Consider the following 24,510-nt stretch of genomic DNA (forward strand, 5'->3'; position numbering starts at 1 on the left):
CTGATGCCAGGAAGGAGCATTTCCACCTGCCGGGTCAAGGCCAAGCTCCCCAGGGTAACGGAGGGGTCAGATGGCTTCGGAAAACCGGGACCAGCCTGAGCCTTGCAGCCCGCGTTAGTAACGGAGGCCAGAAGTCCTAGTAATCAAGGGGTTGGCAGGGCCCCAGTCTCTCTGAAGCCTCCAGGGGAGGATCCTTCCTTCTCTCTTCCAGCTTCTGGTGACTTCCGGCAGCCCTCGGCATTTCTGGCCTTGTAGATGTGTCCCCCCAGGCTCTGCCTGTGTCGTCACATGACCTCTTCCCTCTGTGCCCGTGTGTGTGTGTGTGTGTGTGTGTTTTCTCTCATAAGGACTCCAGTGTGTGTGTGTGTATGTGTGTGTGTGTGTGTGTGTGTGTTTTCTCTCATAAGGACTCCAGTCATGCTGGACTTAGGACCTGCCTAGTCCATCATGGCCTCATCCTAACTAACTGTGTCTGCAAAGACCCAGTTTCCAAACAAGGTCACGTTCTGAGGTTCCGAATGGACATGACTTCTGGGCGGGGGGGCACCTGCCTCAGTCGAGTGCACCTCCCTATGTTGTGTTCCTCGTGCCCCTTACTTACTCCCCCAGCGGCACGGCACCGGGGAATCCCTCCGGGAGCTAGGGTTTCCCCTGAGACCCCCATAGCTGCCAGCTCTCAGCGCAAGGTGGAGAGCCTGGGGGGAGGGGAGGGGGCAGTTTCCAGCCACTGAAAGGGTCACCCGCTGTGGCCACCTGCAGTCCACCTGCCGTGGGCGTGGCTCGGATGCTGTCCTCAGGCGGACTCCCGGCCCCAGGGCCATCTGCACACGGCTCACTTACCCTGCCAGTGATGCCCTTCCTCCCGTCCCCTCTGCCTGCCCACGTATTTGTATATTTATCTGTTCGTTTTGGGCTTTGCAGAAGCGGGAAGGCCTGCTGCATTCCAGCCACATCACGGAAGAGCTGACCACAACCACCGAGTAAGTGGGCCTGTGGGAGCCGGGGACCCGCACGTACGCGGGGGGCTGATTTCTGCGCGACACCCCCCGCCACTCCCCCGCCAGCCTTAGGATGAGATTTTCATGCAAGCCCTGCCCTAGCTTTATGTCCTGCGTGTGCTTTCGTCAAAGATTTTTTTTTTCTCATGAGGAAGGGCAAGATAGCAGTTTGGTTTGGCATTTATTTAAACATTTTTAATGTTTATTTTTGAGAGAGAGAGCGTGAGTGGGGCAGGGGCAGAGAGAGGGAGACACAGAATCCGAAGCAGGCTCCAGGCTCCGAGCTGTCAGCACAGGGCCCCACGTGGGGCTCGAACCCACGAACCGTGAGACCACGACCTGAGCCAAAGTCTGACGCTTAACCGACTGAGCCACCCAGGCGCCCTGGTTTGGTATTTAAATGAGGAATTCTCCCAGATAGAAAAATAAATAATGTGCGGTACAGGAATTAGAACGTACTTCGGCTGCCCCAAATCGTTTCTGGAAAGACACAGAGAATAATAAACAAGTAAAAACGTAACTGATCACATTCAAGATCTCTTTACGAGGAAGAAAAGGAAAAGGGGAACTTGAAACATGGGGCTTTTGTAGGGTAGGTATGCCAAAGTCTTCAAAGTTTTCTGTGTGAGCACAGAGTTATTCTCCAAAGCCTTTGGACTTTTATTCCTTATTTTCGAAGGTGATCTTAAAGAATGTAGAGAGGGGGCGGGAGGGAGGAAGTGTTCAGAATGGTTAGGGACCCCTTGTCCCTGCATCCGCTCTGTCGGAGAGGGAGCCACACGTCTGAATTAGAACTTGCCTTTGAGAGAGTGCCGAGCCGTCTCTCGCCTCTTAGAGAAAGCCAGAGGGCAATTTTTAAGAAGTCTAAAAGGCTTCAAAATCTATTCAAAGTAGCAAATCGAATGGTAAATTTTGCGTGTGGCTTTTAGGAGCCCCCACGACACCCCGTGAAGGATCTTTAAAATTCACTTGCGTTGGTGCCTCTCGACCAACCCTGTCTCAGATGAAACAGAACAGTCGAGATTGATCTTCTCGGTGAACCCTCCCGCTCTGTTCACGGAGTGATTAATTACTGTGTCACGAATTCACGGACGGTCTCTCAAAACTTGAGGCTGACCCAGGAAACCACTCCCGGCATGGGGGCTGGCGAATTGGGGAGTCGCTGCCCGGAGGCCTGATGTGTGGCCTGATGCGCGGCGTGTCTGTTCCAAGCCCGTGGCAGCGGGGGGGGGGGGGGGGGGGAGGGGGAGAGGGGAGACCCGGGCCAAGGGCCGTGGTGCCCAGCCTGGCACCTCTGGTGGGCCTATGGCAAGCAGCCCGGCCTGTTTGGGAGCCGCAGGAAGGCAGCTTGAGGGGAGTGAGGGGGGGGTGGCATCTGAGTTATCCACAATTGGGTAGCAAGCCACCCCGAAACCAAGTGGCTTAAAACACCAGGCACCGTATTTGCTGACAGTGCTGGATCAGACTGGGCAGGTCCTCATCTAGTCGGGGGGGTTGGGGCTGCCTGGGTGGCAGGCCTCTGTCCTTCCATCTGTCCCTCGTCCTCACGGGGCTGGGCTTCCTACCTTTCTTCCCATTTCTTTTTCTAGAGGCCACGCTGAGCTCACCTCCTCCGGGAAGCCCTCCGCGGTTGCCCAGAGGAGTGGCTGGCTTCCTTTTAGTGCCCATGGGTACCCATGGGCCGTGTTGAAATGGGGGTTTATGAGGGCAGGGCCATGGCATTTATTGGTATGGGGCGTTTATTTCTTTATTTCCATGGCTTGCGCCTAGTAACTGCTCAAGAGAATGTTTGTTAAGTAAGACAGAGCCAAAGGACTTGAGCGTGGAGGGACTTGGGGACGAAATAAGGACCTCCGTGCCTCTCCGGAAGGTCGATGCAGGGGGAGGGCCTGCGTGCTGGAGGGACCAGCCTCTGTGCCTTGTGGCTTCAGCGTCTGCAGGCAGGAATTGGGGCCCAGCCTGCGCTTCTTCAGGATTCTTCTGTGACTCCCTGAACGAGAGGCGTGCTTGCTCCCTGCAGGGTGACCCTTGTGCGTTAAAGCTTACGGTTCAGCGGCCCCAGGAGACCCGTTTTCTGCTGAAGCGTTCTCTCTATTAACTGCTGCCATGATGCAACTTCCCACCAATGGCAAATGGCATCGAAGGGATCGTTTGAAGAAAGGTGGCCGTTTGCTGCCGATCTTGTGCCGACATTTAGAAATCCACACGAGCACCTGCCCTTTGTAATTAGAGGGGCAGAGACTCTGTCGAAACGGGATTTACCTCTTTATAAAAAGCCCCTCAACGGGGCAGCGGGGGGGCTGCGACTTCTGCGTTCCCTCCATCGTGGCCTCCTCACGTCGCGTTCTGAGCGACCCCTCTGACGGCTCCCTCTCTGTTCTGTTTGCAGGATGATGATGGGTCGCTTTGGTAAGTAAGCGTGGGGGTGGGGAGGCCCCGGGTCGCGGGCACTTTGGGGCGGTGACGGGAAGCTCACGCAGGGGGCAGGGCCGGCAGGACCCGGTGGGGCAGCGCTGGGTCTCCGAGGGAGAGCGTGTGGATCCCCTGGGGTCTGTCTGCTTCTCCGAGATGCCACGGGCCGGTGGGATAAGAGCGCGGTGGGGGTGGCGTGTGAAACGGGGCTGGCGGGGGGAGGGGGGTGTCTGGGATGTGGCAGGTGCTCTCTGGGACGGGGGGCGTTTCCAGTGGCCGTTCCCGGAGAGCTGTCCCCTCCCCTCCGGAAGCATGGCACGACCCTGTCTTCATCTCAGCAAGAGGTGGCAGATACAAGGACAGCTTGGGGCGGCGTTCAAACCCTCAGGGGTGGGAGGCCCCCAGCTTCTTCTCAGCCGCAGCCAGAGGCCGACTGAGTAAAGCTCCTTGCTTTGGGGAAGATTTCAAAACAGAAAGCCCTCCACCCCCAAATCGCACGTTCTCCAGGGAGCACAGCTGTTAGAAGGAAAAGTGGAGGGGCGCCTGGGGGGCTTCGCGGGTTAAGCGTCCGACCTCGGCCCCGGACATGATCTCACGGCTCGTGAGTTCGAGCCCCGGGTCGGGCTCTGTGCTGACAGCTCAGAGCCTGGAGCTGTTACGTCCTCAAGCTTTCTTCAGTAGGCCTTAAGCTGCCCTGGGGAAAATCCCAGTCTTTGCTGGTTTTTTTTTTGAAGTAAGCAGTTCAGTCCTCTTTAAATGTCTTTATGATTTTTTAAAGGAAGGGAGAGAAAAGGAAACCCTCCGGTGCTGAGGGCAGCAGGGCGACAGTGAGAGGAGCTCAGCCCGCAGGGCCAGCGAGGGCACCTGGGGCGGACACGTGTCACGGCAGCTTGGCCCCCGCTGCCTGGGCGGGGGACACAGTGTACCCTTGTGTCACCTCCCTGTCACTTCTGTGTGGGCTCAGACCTCCGTGGAACTGGGGAGGTATAGAGGCGATAAGAGCGGGCCCTTCAGACCGTTGTTAAGTGTCTTTGATTTTCTGCACGTTGTCACGTCCCTGTTTGGCGGGGGCCCAGTTGGAGGTTTGGGGGCCCTGGGGAGAGTCTGCTCGGCAGAGGGGGTGGGAGCCCGGCCGAGAAGCCCCCGCGACCCTGCCAATGGCGCAAATGGGGTGCAGGACCGTGATGCCTTGGGAAAGGGCCAGGTGTCACAGTATGAAAACTGGACCCGGCTGCTGTGCCGGTGGACACGGGGGGCGTGTGAGCCTTCAGGGGCCGCGGAACCACGAGAAGCTGGTGGAGTCGTTGCTACTTTATAGGCTCGCCCTGCTTAGGAAGTGCACGCAGGCTATTAGCGGGGGACAGGCTGTTAGTTCCGCCCCAGCTCCGGCTTCTGCTGGCGCAAGCTCCGAGGTCCCCTCGGTACCCAGGTGGCAACCTCGGCCGCAGCTGGGCCTCCGCTGGCTCTTCTCCCGTGGGACCCTCGGGGTCCCCGACAGCCCTTGGCCCACCGAGGTCTGACTCTCCTTCCCCGCCGGGTCCTGGTCCCTGGCTCACCCCTCGAGCTGGAGTCATACTTCCTAAAGCGCCCCCCCCAACCCCTCACTCTCCTCCTTACCCCCCACCTTGGCTTAAGCTAAAGCCACAGCCCTCGAAGTGGCCCCCAGACCCTCTCAGACCACCCCTTCGCACACCCCTCGCCTCCTCTCTGGCCTCCTCCCTCCCCCCGCCTGTCTGCCTCCTGTCACGCCCCCCCCCACCCCCACCCTCCAGCTCTTGCAGTGCCCTCTTGGAATGCTCTCCCCCTGGATTCCCCCACGGCTCACTCCCCAGCTCCTACCCAGGAGGCCCTCCCTGACTGCCCTGCCCCCACCCAGCCTGTCTCTTCGCTCCCCTCGCTGGTGCTCCCAGGGAGCTGCCACTACCTGTCAGACTCCGGGAGCCCTCGGCGCCCTCCTTCTGTGCCTTCACACGAGGCCTCTTGAACTATAAGCATCCTGTGGGCTGGAGCTGTGTCGTCCTCAGCGTGCATCCCCCTGCAGCCTCCAGCCCTGGGCTGCAGACCTGCCGGGAGCTTCCAGAATACCAGGTGGACCCTCCTTGGCTAATGTCTGCCCGCTGGGCTTTGCGGGGGGGGCGGGGGGGGGGTCCTGTTCAGCACCTGTTTTTCACCTGGGCGCCCTGAGCTCGGGAAGGAAGGGGGTCGCCCTACCCCCCCCCCCCCCCCCGCCAGGGCCCCCTTTGGTGAGTCACCACTGTCCTGGCTGAGGTGGGCTGGGAGGCCCTTCTCCCCAGAGGAGCTGGGAGCTGCTGCTTGGTCTCCATGGCAACAGGCTTGCGGGCTGCCTCTCCTCCGCAGCAGCCCCTCCCCTGCCCTGGGCTTTGGGACAGGGGAGCAGCTCTCCTCTACCCCCATCTCCTCCTCACATCCCCCGCTTCCTGCCAACAGAGCCCCCCCTTCCCCCCCACTGCAGCCCGACCGAGCCACCTGTGCCCCTCCCGGTCACCACCCTCTGGGGCTCCTCGCCCTGCCGGACCCAGTCCCTCTGAGCCTCCTTCCCAGGCCGCGCTGTCTGCGCCCCGCCCTGGCTTTCTTGTGCTTCTTTGTGCTTTCTGTTCCCTCTGTCTGGAATGCCCTTCCCCCTCCTCTTGTCCCAGCAAACCCGCGCTCGACCTCAAGGCTCCTGTGTGGGGCCTCCCTCAGGCCCCTGGCCCTCTGTCCCTGGGGGCCTCCAGGGACCAGGCCGATAACACCAAGGGGGGAGCGAGGAGAGCATCAGGTGATACTGTGACCCTCAGCCTGTGTGCCGGGTCACGGGGGGGGCGGGGTGGGGGGAAGGACAGACAGGGGCGTGTCCTGGTTGACTTGGCCTCTCTCTGTGTCCTTTCTGGCTCCTTGTGGGTTCCCGCTCTCTTTGTGCTATACCTCAGTTTCCCCGTCTGCCTCCACCCAGCCTGTGCCCCTCCCAGGGCTTTACCTCTGTGACTGTCCCCAGAGTCTGCAGAGGGACATGAGGCTGGGGTGGGGCAGAGAGGGCAGCTGGGGCCCTGAGGCAGTGGGCTTGTCCCTCTGTCCTCTGTTTCATTCCTACTCCAGCCGTGAGGTGAGGTAGGGACTATCGTCACTCCCACTTTACGGAGGAGGAAACGGGTAGGAAGGAAGCAACTTGCCCAAAGTCCGGGGACTTTGAAGTCGGGCGTCCGGGATTTGAAACGGGATCTATTTTCATTCCCGAGGCCAGGCTTCCCTCAGGGGTGCAGCGGAGGCTGGCCCGGCCGTGCTGTGTGGTGTCGCCCCTGTGCCCCCGGTGCAGGTAGGGGTGGCTCAGGGGCGGCAGGCCTCCGCACCCTCCCGTGGCGCCCCTGCACGCCTTCGCTCCGTGAGCCCAGCGGTGGCCCAGCTAAATATACGCGGCTGACGTCAGGCTCCGCTCTGCTTCCAGGGTTCTTCTCAAGCTGCATTTAAAGTTTGTATTTTGCTTTGTAAAGATGTAGCTTTTCTCTTCCCCTCCTTAGCAGGCTGTGGTATTGAGCCTAATCTGATTTAAGGGATTAGAAAAATAACGTCCAGCCGCCTTCACAGAAGAGCTGGAGGAGGGGCCTCTGCAAGGCCGGGCCCTCTGGTTGCTGGTGGCTTTTAGGCAGGCGAAACTGGGTGGCCCTCTCCCCAAGCACACGCGCCCCCCCCCCAATGGGTGCTCATGTACACAACATACTCTCACGTGCACACACAAGCCCTTCCATCTCTCTCTTCCTCCTCGCCTCCCACCTTCCCTCTCCCCACCCCCGAGGCCGAGGGGGTCGCTACCTGGGCTGGGCTGGGCTGCGAGTTGCCTCCCGGCACCCTCAGCCTTGGACTTGGAGCGCTTTCCTCTTGGGGCCAGACCCGGGGGAGGGTGGGGGGAAGGACTGGGCCGCCTCCCCCAGGAGACCTGGTTCTCTGGCCGGCTTGGGTGTCGGCCTGCCTTCTGATTTCTCCCTCTCTCCCCCTCCGTGGGTCAGGCCGGGCAGTCCTGAAGCTGGTCCTGGGTCAGCTCTGGTTCTGGGCTCCCGGCCATCTCCAGACAGGCAGTGGAGACTTCCTGCTCCCACCTCACCTGATCCGGCTGGGCTCCCCAGCCCCCAGAACGCCACGCTGGGGTTTGCCCCCAAGCCCATGTTAGTAATAGAGGGCCTCTCTGCTGGCTGGGGTCCTCTGAGCATATGTTGCCCCAGGCACCTTCAGGGAACAGCTGGCTCCTAGAAGACAGAAGTCGGGGCCCCAGGGCCTTCCAGATGCCCTCCTCCCTTTCCCCCTCTACCCTGCCAGGGAACCCCCACAGCCCCGCATCCACTCTGAGGCCTCAGTCTCCCTGCCTGGTGCAGCGGGCTCCATCCTGCCTCCATGAGGCCCCTGCCATGGCAGCAACAGGCTAGAACCAGGCACCTGGCCCCCAGCCCGCCCTGCTCCCTCTCATCCATTGAGAGCCATGCTGACCTGGCCTCCAGTGGCCTTACGTCAGATGGATTCTGTGTTGATGTGGAGGGCATGGCTGGGCTCTTGAGTAGCAGAGCGGGTTAGGGCTCTCCTGGAAGAAGGCAAGTGGGTGGGAATAGGCTGCCTCAGGCCCTGCAGATGTCCCGGCAGAGGGGGACACCCCCCCAAAGAATTGCTGGGGAGGGATTCTGGAGCCGGGTCTCCTGGTTGGTTCATTTGCTCTGAGGCAGTGCAGGGAACAAGCGAGAAAGGTGTTTCAGCCAGCAAGGAGTTGAGAGTCCAGCAGATAATATCCAGCAGACACATAAACATTAGACGTCCTTTCAAGTAGTGATCGAGTGTTACAGGCAGCCCACGAGGGTCGGAGGACAGAGAGCGGGTGTGGGGCCCTCTTCTAGATGTGGATGGTCGTGGAAGGCTCTCCGGGGGAGTGATATCTGAGAGCAACCTGAAGGAAGAATGGCAGGTGGACAGCGGGTGCAAAGGCCCTGTGGCGGGCCCATGACGGAGGAGCGGCCTGGAAGCCAGGGAGGGCGCGTGTGTTGGGTGGGGAGGGGTGACTGTGCCTGCTGGGTCCCGTGGGGCACGGGAGAGGGAGCGAGCGACAAGAAGCTGTTGGAGAGTTTCGGTCAGGGCAGGGAACGGGAGGGGCAAGAAATGACCCAGTCTACCCTTTAAAGGGCTCGCTGCACCTGCTAGGAGCAGGGATCGGAGGGCTGGGAGTAGAGGAGGGAGGCCAGGTAAGGAGGAGGCCGCCGCCACGTGAGGGCGGTGGGGCAGGCGTGGGGCTGGTAGCCGGGCTGGTGGGGAGACGCGCTCAGAGGCTCCAGCGAGATTTACTGGTGCGCGTGGCGAGTGGGGGGAGAGAGAGGCAGACAAGGATCCCCGGAGTCGGAGGATGTGATGGGGGCGGGTGTTCAAGTGCCGCCCGTGAGTTCCATGTTGCAAGACAGAAAGTGACTTAGAGGAAGCATCTTTTCCTTGATTTTGTCCCTCATCTGCGCCTGCCCTCGGGCTCTGGTGGGAATGAGGGGGATTCTAGGCGGGTGAGAGAGAGTCAGGGGGGCGGGACATCCCCGGGAGGCGGGCTCCGAAGCCGGAGAGAGTCCCCGGGGATGGGCGGCCCGTGCGTTTCCATGAACCCCACCCTGTGTCTCTTCCCCTTCGCCTGTCCACGCAGAGCGGGACGCCTTCGACACCCTGTTCGACCACGCCCCGGACAAGCTCAGCGTGGTGAAGAAGGTAGGCTCTGGGCTGGGCTCTTTCCCTCTGTCTCCAGGCTTTTTTACAGCGTGAACTCGGTGCTGGGAAGAAGGTGGGAACACGTTTGCAATCTCTGAAATGTTTGCCACATGGATTGAAGTGTAATTATAGGCAAAAACGTAACTACAGTGCATAAAATTAGCACCTTTAACTCAACATCTCCGCTCCCCGGGCGTCTTCCTGCCCGCCCCGCCCGCTCCTGTCGGGTGAATTATCCCGCCAGTGCCAGTGTGGCGCCTCGTTCCGACTCGGGGCTCTTTCTCAACGTGGGAATGTTTTCAAGCATGTCCACCTGCTGGCTCTTGCAGGCCTCGTTGCCATGAAGCTGTATTCCCAACCTGCCCGGTAAGCAGGCAGGCCTTTGCCGGCCGAGCTGCTCTGTGCGTGCACTTGGCCCATGTCCCCCACGCCACGCAGGAGCGCGAGGACAGGCCCCCTCCCCGCCCCGCCCCAGCCCAGGCAGCCTGCGCGTAAGACCCTGGATATGGAACAAACCCTGCGAACCGAGACTGGAGTCAGGGGCCGGGGAATGATGAGCTTCCAGGGGGATCCTCCAGGAGGGATTGTTCTCGCCCAGAAGGAATCGAGACCCAGCCCACTGGAGTTCTCTGAGCGCCTGCAGACTCCTCCCTCGAGGAGGCAGCGGGAGGGTGGATGTGCTTTCCGCCTTCCTGTGAAATCCAAGGGGCAATCGTTTCTGCCCTTGACCTGGGGGAGAGAGAACAGGTTTCTTAATGCAGGACTTCTCAGGGCCTTTGATATGCTGCCGTGCATTGGAATTCTCCAAGAGGGGGCTTGGTAGGAAGCATTTTCCAAACTTGTTTGTCGATAGTGACATCTGTTGATCCATTTATTTTGTTAAATACATTAAATTAAATTCCTATGGAGCCCACTTCTGGAAAATGCCGGTCCAGCCTGGGACCATGAGATTATGAGTTCTTGGAAGCACTTTGCAAAAGGCTGGCACAACCATCCCAGTGGTCCTTCTGGGGCGGAGCCTTCTTAGCATCCTTGGGTCACGAGTGGCCTGCCTTGGGGCCTCAGAGCAGTGCCCCTCCCCCCTCCCCCTGCCACACCTGGCCCCCAGCAACCCTGACAGAACCGTCTGGATGCACAGGGAGATTCAAATCTGGCTGCCCCATCTATCAACTGCGTGACCTGAGGCAGACGATAACCCGTACCTCAGTTTCCCCGTCTGTCAGGGCCAAGGCAGGACTCCCCTCTCCGGGGCTCTGTGAGAGCAGAATGTAATCAGGTCCAGCAGAGGCCTAGCACGAAGCGTATCAGCTATCGCTGAGTACGATGTGGCGTAAGGTTCGACTTTCAGTAGATAGGCCATTGATTCATTCTTTGAAAGGACATGGTTTGGGGCCCTGGGGACCCCAGTGATGACCAAGACCAAATCCTTTTATCTGCCTGACACCTGACAGCTTCCTGCTTCCAGCCCGGCCCTTCCCCACCCCCACATCGAGAGTGGCCGTGTTAGAGGCTGCCCGTACCCCAGAATAAAAGCCGGGAGACCCTGCCCCCCTCTCCGGGGTCACCCCTCCTGCTCTCTTCCATCCCGTCACATCCAGCTGCAGCCTGAAGACCTCGGAGTGTTTGCGGCCTGGGTGCCTGCTCTGCCCACCCCCCCGCTCCCATCTCCCATCCGGCCTGCCCCCTCCCCCGCCCACTCAAAGGCTCCCTCCTCTGGCATCCTCGGGGGGCCGGGGGGGTGGGCGGTCCATACGCCTGCCTCTGTGCCCAGCAGACCTTCACGTCTTTCACATGCTTCGCTCTGGCTCTTGATTTCTCTTGTCGCCTCCACCAGCTGTGTAGGGAGAATCCTGCCACAGGCTTTCCAGGTGCCCCCCCCCCCCCCCCCCCCCTGTCTTACGGTCTTCGTGTCCCCAGCGCCAAAGTGCCTGGCACGTAGCGGCTGCTCAGTAAATCTGGGGAGCACGGATGAGGACGTGGCATCGTGTCTGGGGTGGGGCTGGTGTTGAGTCCCCATCGGCGTTGGGATTTGCTGGCTGAGAAAAGTGACAGGTGACACGTTGTAAACGTTTGCTGGTGAGAAGTCGGTGGCCCTGCCTCCCGGTGATCAAGCTTACTGAAGTGTCCTGAAACGGACGAGTGTGACCCCTCTCAGCCTTTGGTCGTTCGAGGTCACATCTAGGATACATTTAAAAACGTAATCATCTTCCCCTGACGGTGTTATCCTTCTGAAGGGCGCTAAGGATTCTTCTCGAGGATTGTTAACTACGTGTGTGTGGGGGGGGGGGTGCTGGGCGGGGGGCTGGTGGATAGAGATGTGAGTTTTCTTCTCCAGCTGGGATAGATTTAGGCTTTATTCCATTAAAACTGAGGGTCGCTGTAAGAACGTATCCTTTCCCACATGAGCCTTTCATTGTAGCAAACGGATTAGGGAAGCGTCTTACAAAGCCAGTGACGGCCAGTGTCACGGCCGTCCCGTTGGACGGGAGGTACATCTCTTGCTCACGGTTCCTGTCTCTCTCTCTGCCTTGACAGTCTCTCATCACATTTGTGAACAAGCACTTGAACAAGCTGAATTTGGAGGTGACGGAACTAGAGACCCAGGTGAGCAGTGTTTGGGTTGAAGCATGTGTCCCCGTTTTCGGCCAGTTTTCGGATCCTGGGTGGGCCACGTGAGCAAGGCCCGTGCCGTCTTGTTCGTCTGCAAGGAATGCCCACCCCACAGCCGGAAGAGCTGGCCCCCGCCGCTCTGGCCTTCTCTCGGGGCCTCTGTCCTAATTTCCTGGGGCTGCTGGGAGAAAGAGCCCCAGACTGAGTGGCTTCTACCTGAGACATTTACGTCCTCACGGTCCTGGAGGCTGGACGCCCCAGATCAACGTTGGGAGGGTTGCTTCCTCCTGAGGCTGTGAGGGGGGCTCTGTGCCAGGCCTCTCCCCGGCTGCCCGGCGGGGCTGCTCGTGATTCTTGGCTTCCGTCGGGTTATAGATGCCTCACCCCGTCGGGTTATGGATCTCTGCCTTCGTTGTCACATGGCGTCCCCCCCGTGTGCGTGTCTGTGTGTCCAGATTTCCCCTTTTAGTAAGGACACGGGTTATGTTGGATTAGGGCCCATTCTAGTGACCTCATCTTTAACTCAAGTTACTTTAGTAGCGACTATTTCCAAATAAGGTCATGTTCACGGGTTCTACGGGTTAGGACTCCCAGCACATCATTTAGGGACGCACAATTCAACCCGTAACACCCTCTGAGTTGCCACCCCCCCTCCCCCCCCGCCCCCCGCCGAAGGGCATTTGCACGTGCAGGTTTTTCGGTTTAGAACATTCCATCCCCCACCCCCCGCTTCTGTTCTCCATCACCATCCTTTTTTTTTTTTTTTTTTTTTTTTTTTTTTTTTTTTTAAATTTTTTTTTTTTTTTTTTTCAATGTTTTTTATATTTATTTTTGGGACAGAGAGAGACAGAGCATGAACGGGGGAGGGGCAGAGAGAGAGGGAGACACAGAATCGGAAACAGGCTCCAGGCTCCGAGCCATCAGCCCAGAGCCCGACGCGGGGCTCGAACTCACGGACCGCGAGATCGTGACCTGGCTGAAGTCGGAGGCTTAACCGACTGCGCCACCCAGGCGCCCCTCTCCATCACCATCCTTATTGAGCAAGTGCTCACTGAATACCCGTCCAGTGACTGTGCACAAAATATGGCTTCTGCAGGAAGCGTATAAAATATACTCCCCCACCCCCTCGGAGCTAATCACATAGCGAAAATATGTTTCGGGGACTCAGCAGGCATTAAGCACAAAATATAATTTTCCCAGGATTAGCTGGGTGCTTGAATTTGTGGAGTCTTTGTAAAGTTCTCGGTACAGATTCCTCCCGCCCACCGCTGATCCTCTTAAACCCCTGGGTGATTGCCTCCCTCCGTTCCTGTCTGTTTCTTTACCTTTTCTCATTTGCTTTCCTAATTAAAAAAGTAATTCAGGTTCATTGTAGAATGTCTGAAAACGCAGATAAGCAAAGCAAATAAAAATCACTCCTAATCCCGACACCCAGAGATCGCTGGGCTGAGGGTTTCGTTCCGGACCTTTTCTCTGCACGGCTGGCTGATCGTGGACAGTGCGGGTCCGTGTGGGAAAGCCAAACGGTCCGTTTCTAATGAGTGTGTTTCTTTGCGCGCTGTTTGCAGAGACATTCGTTGTCGTTGCAGTTTACCGACATTGCACCCCTCGCCTCTCAGTCCTTGCTGTTCGGCCCATCAGCAGTCCCGAAGGGTCCTAACACGTCATCCTTTGTCCCCCCCCGTCTGCCCCCTTCATCGTCTCCAGACCTCACTAACCACAGCTCACGGTTGATGTGTATCCTTCCAGATGGCTCTTAACGCATAAATGTTTTTTTTTTAACAACAACATATCATACTGTGCGGCTCTCTTGTGATGTGGTTTGTCACGATCTCGCGGTCCGTGAGTTCGAGCCCCGCGTCGGGCTCTGTGCTGACAGCTCGGAGCCTGGAGCCGGCTTGCGATTCTCTGTCTCTCCCTCGCTCTCTCTGCCCCTCCCGCACTCGTGCTGCCTCTGCCTCTCTGAAAATAAATAAATAAACTTGAAAACAGTTGAAATTTAGGAACTTCCGTCTCACACGATGACGTGAGTTCCGGGAACAGACGGCTGTGATGGTCGCACGCGGTGCGAACGGACTCCGTGCCGCTGAGACGCGGTCAAAATGGCAGATTTCACGTTATGTGTATTTTCCCGCCGTGAAAGAGGATGAGTCCACAACATTCAAACAAAGAAGTGTCTCGTTCCAATGGGTGTCGCGGCCTGTCGGGACAGCACAGGCTCAGACACCCGGAGGCTGGGGTCCTCTCAGGGACTGGCCCTGCAGGGGACCCAGCAGGTCTCGACCCTTCAGAGACGCCATCTCTGTCCTCTGTGGGGATGGCCAAGACCCCCCTCCCCCCCCCCCCCGGGACCTCCTGTGCCTCTCTTGTCCCCCCGCCCTCACTGGTCTCCGCTGCTTTCTCTTTCAAAGCTGGAGCTGCTCCCTGGCTTATTGGGGTGGGGGAGGGCTGTCTGCCAAAGAGGGGTGTCTTTTGTTCTAGATGCCCGGTCCCCCTGCTGTGGGGGCAGGTGCTGCTGGGCCGGGTGGCAGGGAGAGGGGCCGGGTGGGGGTCTTGAGTGAGGGCCACAGCCCGACCCAGTGGCACCGGCGTTCAGGGCCCGGCTAGGTGCCCACGTAGATGGACACACGGGAGCTCTTCGTCACCGGGGCTCGAGCGTGGGAAAGCCTTGTCTGGTGCCGTGAGCACAGCTAGAAGAAGGTGTTCCGTCAGCTGCCAAGGTGAGCGGGCGGAACGGGGCAGCGAACCCCACGCCAAAGCGTAGGGCCCCCCGCCCCTCACGGGTGGGTCACGGCGGCGGCCGACTCTCGTGGAGCGCTCACCCCTGCCGGGGCCGCCCGGCCCGCCCTCTCGTCCGCATGCCAACCCTGAGAGATGGGGGGCACTGTTCCCCCAGGGGCAGCGGTGGGGGGGGGGGGGTGTCTAGCAGCCGGGCCGTCCGTTTCTAGCGCCGTGGCCCTGACCGCGTGAACGTGCTACAGCCCCAGACACCTGCACGGCCCCGTCAGTCCCGAGCCAGACGCTCTGCGCCCGGGGCCTTCCCCTGATGGCGGGTTCCGGCCCGAACGAGGGACGGAGCTCTTCCCTTAAGACGTCTTCCTTCTCTTGAACGCGTGTGGAAGGTTCGCCCACCCCGTGTACGGCCCCGAAACCTCACCGAGTGCTTCTCTGCAGTTCGCAGATGGTGTCTACCTGGTGCTGCTCATGGGCCTCCTGGAGGACTACTTTGTCCCCCTGCACAACTTCTACCTGACCCCAGACAGCTTCGACCAGAAGGTACGTGTGTGGTCGCCGTCCTCAGAGTGGCCCGGGAATGTGCTCGTTACCAGGGCACCTCTGGTCCCAGCTGCTTCCCAGGTGCCGTTTTCAGTGGGGGCTCAAGGTCCCACGGGGTGGCTCGGGCACCGCTGTCCCCCGGCTCCCCGTTCCTAGGCAGTTAACTTGCTGTTCTGCTTTTTTCCCATTAAAATAATAGGGAGGGGCATCTCGAACGTGTGTGAGTGTGTGTCCGTCCTTGTGGATTGTTTTCTAGGAAAATTCCCCAAATAGGATCGTTTGGGTCCAAGGGCCTAACCTTTGGGGCACCTGGGGGGGCTCGGTCAGTTGAGCGTCTGACTCTTGATTCCGGCTCAGGTCACGATCCCAGGGTCGTGGGATTGAGCCCCGTGTTAGAGTCGGTGCGAGCGTGGAGGCTGCTTGGGATTCGCCCCTCTCCCTCCGCCCCTCTCCCCGCCTCGCGCTTTCTTTCTCTAAGATGACAGAAAAAGGGGCCCAACCCGTGAGCGTGGGTCGCCGCGTCCCCTGTGTCACTGCTGTTTGCGGCCAGGCGTTTTTGCCTCCTGCTCAGGGCTTCCTGAAGTTCAGCCCCTCCAGACGGCGGCTCGTGCGTTGCCTTGCGAAACTTGGCTTGCGGGGCCGTTCGGATTGCTTTGGACTCCCAGGTGTCTGTCGTCTTATTTTCCCAAAGCGCTAGACCCGTGAGTCAGAGAGGCAGACAGCGCGAGCGGGTGACGGCAGCCAGGGAAACATCCGACGGTGGGGCCGGGGCTCATCAGTCCGCGTGCTTCTGGCCACCTTGCAGGCCGTTCGCTCGCGGCCGAATGTTGTTCCTGCCTTGCTGCCGAGACGGACTCAGAGCAGAGCAGAGAGGTCCTGGAACGTTTGAGCCGCGCTGAACGGAGACAGCACGAGCAAGAGGGAGCGAGCAGAGCTCCCAGCAGGAAACAAGGGTGTCTGTGCTGTTGGTCCAGAAACGAGCGCGCAGATCACTTGCTGAAGAGGCTCCTGCGTTCCCAGGCCCACCGTGGCTGGTCGCAGACGCGTTGCTTTCTTTGTTCAGGTTCATAACGATGCTGGCACGCGTGGTTAATTGAGCCAAGTGGCTGGAACCGGGCTTCTTTCCGAGCTGAGGCTGTGCAAATGGCCGGGGCACCATCTCCCCGGCCCCGGTCTTATTCCCTTTGAAACAGAGGAGAGTTTTTGTTGGTTGCTGGCCTGGCCTGGGAGGCGTGAGAGGCCCCAGTGACCGACCGCCTTCGCCCCTGCGTGAGAGCCGTGAGGGGAAGGCTGTGTCAGGGGACGGCGTCCGGCATGCCGGGAGCCCCTTCCCCCTCAAGGGGGGGGGGCCCTGGACGCAGCTCTGTGGGCAGCTGGAGCCCACCTTGGGGAGAATGCTGGAATTCTGGTGGATTCTTCTCTGGCACCCCTGCCCTCCCCCGGATCCTCTCCCTGCTCCTCCTGGGGAGTGATGGTCACCACGGCAGCCACTGGCAAGTTCTTTGTGCGCTCGCTGTCTTTATTAGCCTCCTGGTCATCAGGACCAGCTCACGGGCAGGGGTGTCTCCCACGGCATAGACCTGAACTCGCTCTAGGCTGGTCCGCGCCCCCAAGCTCTCCAGCACTGCGTGTAGATGGGCAGGTGGGGCGGGGCTGCTGGGGGACCACCCACAAAGTATCCTCTGGGGGCCCGGACTCTGGGGGGCGCGTTTGCTCCGACCCTGAGAATGTAGCAACTCTGTATTTCCAGGACGAGGGCGCTATGGTTCAGTGAGCAAAATGAGAGATGTATCAAGGGCTGCTCTCCCCAAGCAGAGTGAGGACCTGTGTTTTTAAACAGTCGTACTGGATTTTAAAACACGAGACCAGACGGCTCAGACGCCCTAGGCTTCTGCACACAAACAGTACCCCTTGAACTGAGCCGTCGGTGCGACCAGTGGCTTTTTGTTGTTGTTGTTTTTTAATTGTTTGAATGTTTATTTTTTAGAGAGAGAGACAGAGACAGAGTGTGAGCGGCGGGAGGGGCAGAGAGAGAGGGAGACACAGAATCCGAAGCAGCTCCAGGCTCTGAGGTGTCAGCACAGAGCCCGACGCGGGGCTCGAACTCACGGACCGCGAGATCGTGACCTGAGCCAGAGTCAGATGCTTGACTGAGCCACCCAGGCGCCCCTTTGTGTTCTATGATCTTACTCTGTGTAAGATAGATCTTACTCTGTGTAAGGTAGCCACTTCGCTGAGTACCCTGCGCCCATCAGTTGTCTTTCTGGAAGACTCCACGGCATCCCTTTCTGTGGGGACTGCAGTGCATCCTGGAGATCCAGCGGTGGTTGTTAACAGGAGTTCTCAGAGTGCTCCTTTCCTTCTGCCCCCCCATCTGATTCTCTCCCTCTGGACAAGGAAACAGAATCTCAAAAGGGCTGAGACGCAGCCCAGGCTCACACAGTCAGCAGGGCAGAGCTGGAAGAGCCCACTCCTGTTCTGGAACCTTCTATTCCTCTGTCACTTGGCCAGGTTTTCAAAAATCCTTTGAATTGCAGCGAGAAAGGATTGCGGGGCGTCCTGGCCGTGTGGAGGGCTCCCAGGGGCAGTGTGGGGCTTTGGGACACGGCGTGGGGCCTGGTCCCCTTGGGCCTGGAGAGCTGTTAGCTTTTCTGTCTGCCCTGTTCCGGGGGGCCCAGGCTCAGGGGGTCGCTTCTCTGCAGGTAGGAAAGGTCAGTGGAGGCGACGGCGTGGCTGAGACGAGAGTAGGGTGGTGGTGACTTCCTGTCTGGCAGTTTCCTCAGACTGAGAAGGAAGCGGGAGGAAACTTGCCCTGCTGAGCCCAGTAGCTGCAGGGAAGGGGGTCTGGGCGGGAACTGCTCTCTGCAGGAGCACTTTCGAGGAGCCGTGTGTCTCTCTCTCTCCCTCTCTCTCTCTCTCTCTCTCTCTCTCTCTCGGAGTCTCGGGTCAGGTCCCGCTGTGTGGTGAACAGGGACACTCGTCCTGTTCGTTCTCGGCCTCTGCTCGGGAAGGACCCTCGGGCCTGGAAGAGGCCGTGAGAAGATGTCCCGAGTCGGGCCGATCGAGGAGCCTTCCAGACCCAAGTCTTCTTCCTGTCTCTCCCTCTCTGCCACCCTGTCTCCGTCGCGACCCCAAGCCTGTTGTGCCCGTGTGGAGTAGGTGGGCTGGACGGTGCCGGCCAGCGTGGGAAGGGGCACAGATCTGAATCCTGCCTCCGACTCGTCCAGCCCTGAGCCTCGCTTGGCACGGGCCTCCTAACCCATCTCAGCCCCGGGGCCTCCTTCGCAAAGTGGCCGGGACGTAGCCCACAGCCCTCCTCCGGGCCGGCTCCGTGCACCTCGGGCTGGGCGTCCGACATCCTACCTGGCCTTCCCGTTTGGCCTTTTCCGAAGGCCTCGGGAATGGCCCGGGACCCTCCGGCCCCCTCCATCTGGCCATTTGCAGCCCCGCCCAGCCCTGGGTGTGAACGGCCTGTCCCCTCCACACCGGGCCCGTCCCCGACCTGGGCCCCTCCGCCTGCCAGTGCTGCTGGGGGGCCCTAGAGGCCCCTCCGCGGTATGCTCAGCTGCTGTGCGTTTGCCATCTGAGGGTTATTTTGTCACACATCTTTTTCCTGGTTAATTATTAAAACTAAGTAAAACGCTCATGTTTCTGGTTCATTTACACTGAAATCCTGAAGGTGTTACTGTGGAAAGGATGTTTGATTACTCAGAGCCCCGCGGTCCTTTCCAGCTCTGACTCTGCTCTGTGTTTTATTTTTGGTGCCCCCTCGTCCGATCTCTAACAACCTTTGCGCTCGGGAGACGGCTGGCTGTGCTTTGGTCACCCTGCGTCTCTGTGATCCGGGTGGATAAACACAGCAGACAGGGTGTTATTTTCAACCTCTTCACGACGTGTTAGCAGAACACAAGCTTTCAGCGTCCTTGCGGGGCCGAGTGGGGCCTTTTCATTTCGGGAAGATTCCACGTGTGGGGGGGGGGTGGGGGCGGGGTCCGCCTTCCTGTGACATCCAGCAGGTGGAGGCCAGCACCAGGGGGCCCCACTGCCTGTCACCTGCAGCCAGCATTGTGCTGGCGTCAGTCCCAGCAGCGTCCCCAGTGCCTGCCCAGTGCCTGGGCCACCGCTGCCCCCGAGGCCCGTGTCCTGCCCGGCTACACGCACAGGCTCTGTGTGTGAGCCCCTCCCGGCACGTGGTGGGTGGCCGCTCGGTGTGCAGGGCTGAGGGCCTCTGGGACGTGACTTGTCCTCTCTGAGCCTCATTTCTAAAACAGGGTCACTGCCACTTCTCATCGTGTGGCCCTCAGCAGAGCCGGCCCTTGGGGACGCCCGAGCCCTTGAGGGCGGGTTTTGTGCCTTGCCCCCCTGCACCTCTGAGCTGCCTCTGATCACTGGTGAGGGCAGTGAGAACCATCTAGTAAACATCTCCACCCTTCCCTGCTCCCCCGCCCACCCCATGCCCTGCCCCTGCCCGCCCATGCCCTGCACTGGGCCGCTTGGGTCCCAGTGGATGTGCCAACTCCAGGGCTCCCTCTGGCCGCGTTTGTTCCCACCTCGTCCTTTCAGAAGAGAAGCAGCGGGCAGCGGGCGGGCCTGGGAGCGGCTGCAGAGCCTGACCCCTGCCCTTGCTTCCTGGGCAGGTCCACAACGTGGCGTTTGCCTTTGAGCTGATGCTGGACGGAGGCCTCAAGACCCCCAAGGCTCGCCCTGAAGGTAATGCCCTGCCCCCGGCCCTGCCTACCCCAGCCCCGGTGCCCCCCGTGCTCTTAGCTTTGGGGACCAGGACCCGGAGGACTGTGCTGGTTTTTAGCAGCCCCTTGACTTGGAGGGCGTGGCCTCCGCCCACGAGCCTCAGGACCTTTGTCCCCCTGCGGGTGCCAGCGCTCAAGCTGAAGATGCTCTTTCCTGCCTTGAAAGGATATTAAAAGCTTGCTGCAGTCAGATGACTGTTGGGTTGATGTCCCTGACGGCCGGCAAAGGGCAGGGCTTGTGAACAGGGACGAGGCGCGATCATGCCGTGTGGGGGTCTGAATAGCCGCAGGGAGGCCCCGGGAGCCGGTGGTGTGGCCACCTGAGCAGGCAGCCTGGGGGACCAGGAGCGGGCCTGGTGCCTTCCTCGGACCTGCCCGTTCACAGAGGGCATTGGGCCTGTTGGCCGCCTCCAGCTCGGTGGCTCCTGACCTCCCGTCGCTGCAGCCGTGGCCGGCGGTGGGAGGGTGCTGGGGCCGAGGCCTCAGGACCGGGGAGACCCTGGGAGCCCCGGGTGTCGGTGGGAGCCCCTGAGTTCATTCTGAGGGTGAACCGGCGGGCAGGCCGTTTCTCCTCTGCGAGTCTTGGTCTCCTGTGCCAAACGGGAAGGCAGGGGGTGGGGGGGAGGGTTATGCCAGCGCCCTGTGCTTGCCTCCTGCTCTGACAAGCTGGGCTTGGAAACGCTCTGGGACTCCGTGTAAGGACAGCTGTTGGCTCACGGCAGCCCCTCAGCCTGCCTTCCGTAAGAGATGCTATTTTTGCTTCTGGGGTTGAGTCCCTGCAGGGGGAAGGCAAGGTGATCGTGCTCTGTCCCGACAAGGGGCTTTTGCATCCCCTGCCAGTTCTACAGGGGAACAGGACTGGGGCCCAGAGCAGGGATGTCACTTGTCTGAGGTCACAGGGCAAGTGAGAACACCCAGGTGCCCAACATCCAGGAGGACCGGTCCCTTTCCCACCAAAGAAGGCAGCCTAGACTTAGTAGGCTGTCGGATCCTCCGAGGGTCCTGCCGTGGGCTACCCCCGGCCCCGTTGCCTGACCTCGAGGGGGCAGGATGGAGTAGCAGCCCCACCCCGCCCTGCCCCAGAATGCCCACCGCCGGTCCTGGCACCGGATGGCCCGTGGGTGTTGGACCCAGTAAGCATCCTCGGCTGTTGGAGACCCCGCACCACGTGGACGCCACTGGTCCCCAGACCGGCCTCGCTGCAGACTCAGTCCCGGCCATCCCAGGTGCTCACTGAGCGGGCAGGTGGCCTGGGGGCCCCTGTGGCAGTCTGTGTCTCGGGACGGCGCTGCCCAGGGCGTCCCGGGTGTGGTGGCTGTCGGTCTTTAAGCCAAGGTGCTCCGCTGTGGACGCAACAGCTGCCCCGTGTGCTCCTGTGTGCTGGCACTCGGGCTCAGGTGTCCTCACCCCACCCACGGTTTCTGTTTCCTTCCGCAGACGTGGTAAACCTGGATCTCAAGTCCACACTGAGGGTCCTTTACAACCTGTTCACCAAGTATAAGAACCTAGAGTGACCTCGGAGAGCGGCGGAAACCCCTGTGCAGGGCGGGGAGGCCCGCTGGCTCCCCCTCCGAGCCAGGGTTATCCCCGCCCCCACCCCCACTCCACCCGGCCTTTTCGGGTCTTGCTCTTAAACTCCCTTGTGTAGCTCCTGTAACTCTGCAGCGGGCAGGACCCTTGCGAACCCGGGGTTCTGCGCTCCTGTCTTGTTTGTGGCTCCTCGGGTGCCCCGGTCGCACCCACACCTCCCAGCCCGTGGGAGGGGCACCCTGCGATCCTCTGGACCCAGCGATGAACCGCCCCGGGCGATGAGAACAGCATCAGTAGCTGTCCCCGAGCCGAGACTCAGCTGGACCGTTCTGGGGGAATCTCCGTGGAAGCGAGACCTTTCCCGTAGAAAGCATTTTACGGTTTTAAAAACTGCTTTTAAAGTCCCAGAAGCTTTCGATGGAACAGGAGGGCCTGTGCCGTGTTCTGCTTCCTGACCAGTGTTCTTTCATTCACTTTTTGCATGAACATCTAAGACCCAGATGACCCGCTGCCGTGGTGTGGGAGGAAGGGTTTGCTGAGGCTATTTCCGTATTTCTTCTTGTTCTTTTTTTTTTTTTTTTTTTTTTTTTTTTTGGGACAGCCAAATGGGTTGTGTTAGGAGGTACACCTACAATGTTGCTCGATCCATCTCAGAGGCCCTGTTTGGGAATAGATGCGTTTCTCAAACTTCTAGAAAGGGGAGTCTATCAGCTTGCCAGGGGCTTCTAGAACAAGGTGCCACAGGCAGGGGGCTTAGGCAGCAGAAATGGGTGGTCTCCCAGCTCTGGAGGCCAGAAGTCCCGGCATCACGGTGTTGGCTTATAGATGGCCGTCCTCCCCCTGGGTCCTCGTGTCGTGGTCCCTATGAGTGTCTGCGTCCTGATCTCTTATAAGGACACCAGTCATAATGGGTTAGGGCCCCCCCATGTGACCTCATGTTAACATACGGGCCTCTGTATAGACCCTGTCTCCAAATACAGTGACATTTTGAGGTGCTCGGGGTGAGAGCTTCAACGTACAGATTCCAGGGGACACTGTTCAGGCCTTAATGGGGGGATATGAAGTGCTCCTCCCCCTCCTCCCGAGTGTGGCTTTCTAGAACCCTGCTGGCCTCTCCCGCTGGTCGCTTGGTGCCACCCGCCCTCCTCCCCTGTCCACCTTGGCTCAGGAGAGGAATAGGGCCGTCCTGCTGTCCGTAGGCACCGTCGAGCTGTTGTGTCCTACTAAATCGAATGCCAGTGCTCACGGCTCACAAAACGGCTTAATATTCTGGCTCAGCCCCGCTGCTTCCAGGCTGGGGCTAGTTTCAGAATCGCCGTTTTGATGGAGGTGGTTTCCCAACGGGGGAAGGAAATAATTAAAACAGTATTACCGTGGTTCCTACGGATGCAGTGACATTAAAGATCCACGTTGACAAAATAGCCAAGGCTGGAAGGTTCCGTGCTGACTTCATTACACGCCTAGAATGCCAGCATCCTGAAAGCCGTGGAGACCAGTCGTCCGGCCCCGTTCACAGGCAGGCTTGGTGAGGGTGATCCCTGGGGGCCCAGGGGGCCGAAAGGGGTAGGAGTGGGGACACGGATTTGGAAAGCACACAGCCTCAGGGTTTTCAGCCCAGACAGGCTCTGCACCACAAAGAGAAGGAAATTGCCCTGGAAGGCACGGGGGCTCCGCGTTCCCAGGCGACGAGCCCTCTTCAAGCCCTGTGTGTTTCTGGTCAGAGGGTAAGAGGGATACTAAGATCCGGGTCAACTATGAACAGGCACCTTGGCCTCACAGTGCTGACTGCTGAAGGTCGTGGGTCCGGCAAAAGATGTCATCTCTCCAAACTGGTTTTATTCGAGTTGGATCAGGGCTGTGGGTGTGCCTTCCGCACACCTGTAAGGGGCCCTGGAGCTGTGTGCACCTCATTTCCCTCCCTTCCCCGTCCAGTGAGAATCGGAATTGAAAGCATGGCCTGGACATTTGCACGGTGGTGGGGGGGGGGTGCAGATGTGAGGCGGAGGGCAGGGCCACCTCTGGGGATGGTCCCCCCTCCTCTGATCAGCCCCATTGGCCACACTGGGCCATCTTCTTGGGGTGACTTGGGCAGCAGAAGCAACTTTCCTTAATCCCGGAAAGTTCTAGAACCCTTCCTCAAGCGACCCACATTTTCAGTGAATTGTGTTTCCACGAAGGAGGCCCCTCCACAGGAACTAAGGAAAAGCCAGCTCGTTTGCGCCCGAGCGGCGATGGCTCAGGGTCTCCGGGGCCCGAGTGCGGGGTCGGGCGGGGGTGGTGAGTTGGTCACCTTTGATCCTTCTCCGAGTGGCTTTTGTTCGCGTCCTCCGCCGGCCACGGGGAAGCCGCCTGCAGCTTCGTTTCCCTTGTGACAACCGCGGGGTATCCTGTCGGCCGAGCCCCGTGTGCCCCAGTGTCCTAACTGCATGTGACAGCTGTGATTTAAAGGAACCAGATGCTTTTTTCAGCCCCTTCGTGTGCCCGTGTTTCACAGTCTTTTTAATTGTTTTAAGCCCATGTCTGTTTTGGGTTTCTGGATATTACAGAAAAGCCGCTAAAACCCTGGCTGTGCTGTTATGCTGCCCGCCTGGCTGGCCGCGGGAAGCTGAGGCTTTTCCTGAGTGCCCCTGGCCAGCACCCTCTATGCAAACCTGATCTGTCCTAAGCCGGAGGCTCGGTCAGGAGGGTGCCGGGAAGTGCAACAGTGTGCTGTTATTTATTCCAATAAAGAACTCGAGAGCGTGGGGCCGTCCGCTGCTTGTGTCTGGTTTTTCTCTCCTGTGCTTAGGGGTCATCGGTTCGCGCCGGCCCGGTGCTGGGGGCTGGGACGCACAAGCTCCAGGAGCTTCCGATCGGACCAGGCCTGCTGGACAGCGGCGCTGTCTCAGGGGGTGGTGTCCTTAACGCTGCAGGGCGAGGGACCCGGGTGACCCTCGGCGGTGGCCGAGGGCTCGTGCTCCACGCTGGCCCTGCTGTGAGCCTTCCCTGCAGAAGTCACGGGGTGATTCGGGCGCCTCGAGAAGAATCCCCGATTGCCGCCCCAAAGAACCCAGGCTTCGGAGAATTGCCTGGTCCAAACCCGCTTTGTTCCCATGTGACTGCTGGCTGGTTAGTTCTCCCTCGCTTTCCACGGTGGGAACGTCCCTCCAGTTTCCCTCCCTAAAGAGCCACCTTCCTTAATCCAGGTTCGGTTGCCTGTAACTGGGGCCACTGTAGTT

General features: G+C 59.7%; 1 protein-coding gene across 4 annotated transcripts in view; it reads left to right on the forward strand.

Annotated features, from left to right (window-relative positions):
* PARVB (parvin beta) overlaps positions 1-24,040 on the forward strand; it is a 102,976-nt gene extending 78,936 nt beyond the window's left edge. For 2 of the 4 annotated variants that reach the window (XM_042948075.1, XM_042948074.1), the window contains exons 7-13: positions 922-980; positions 3,388-3,407; positions 9,067-9,128; positions 11,664-11,732; positions 14,913-15,014; positions 19,652-19,724; positions 21,200-24,040. In XM_042948075.1, the coding sequence (XP_042804009.1) occupies positions 922-980; positions 3,388-3,407; positions 9,067-9,128; positions 11,664-11,732; positions 14,913-15,014; positions 19,652-19,724; positions 21,200-21,276 (462 nt within the window). In that variant the 3' untranslated portion in view covers positions 21,277-24,040. Of the gene's footprint in view, positions 1-921; positions 981-3,387; positions 3,408-9,066; positions 9,129-11,663; positions 11,733-14,912; positions 15,015-19,651; positions 19,725-19,821; positions 20,014-21,199 lie in introns of those variants that run through there. The other 2 variants (XM_042948076.1, XM_042948077.1) reach the window with 2 other exon arrangements.
* The last annotated feature ends 470 nt before the right edge of the window (positions 24,041-24,510 follow it).

Source organism: Panthera leo, chromosome B4 (assembly GCF_018350215.1).
Source record: "Panthera leo isolate Ple1 chromosome B4, P.leo_Ple1_pat1.1, whole genome shotgun sequence".
Lineage (NCBI taxonomy): Eukaryota > Metazoa > Chordata > Mammalia > Carnivora > Felidae > Panthera > Panthera leo.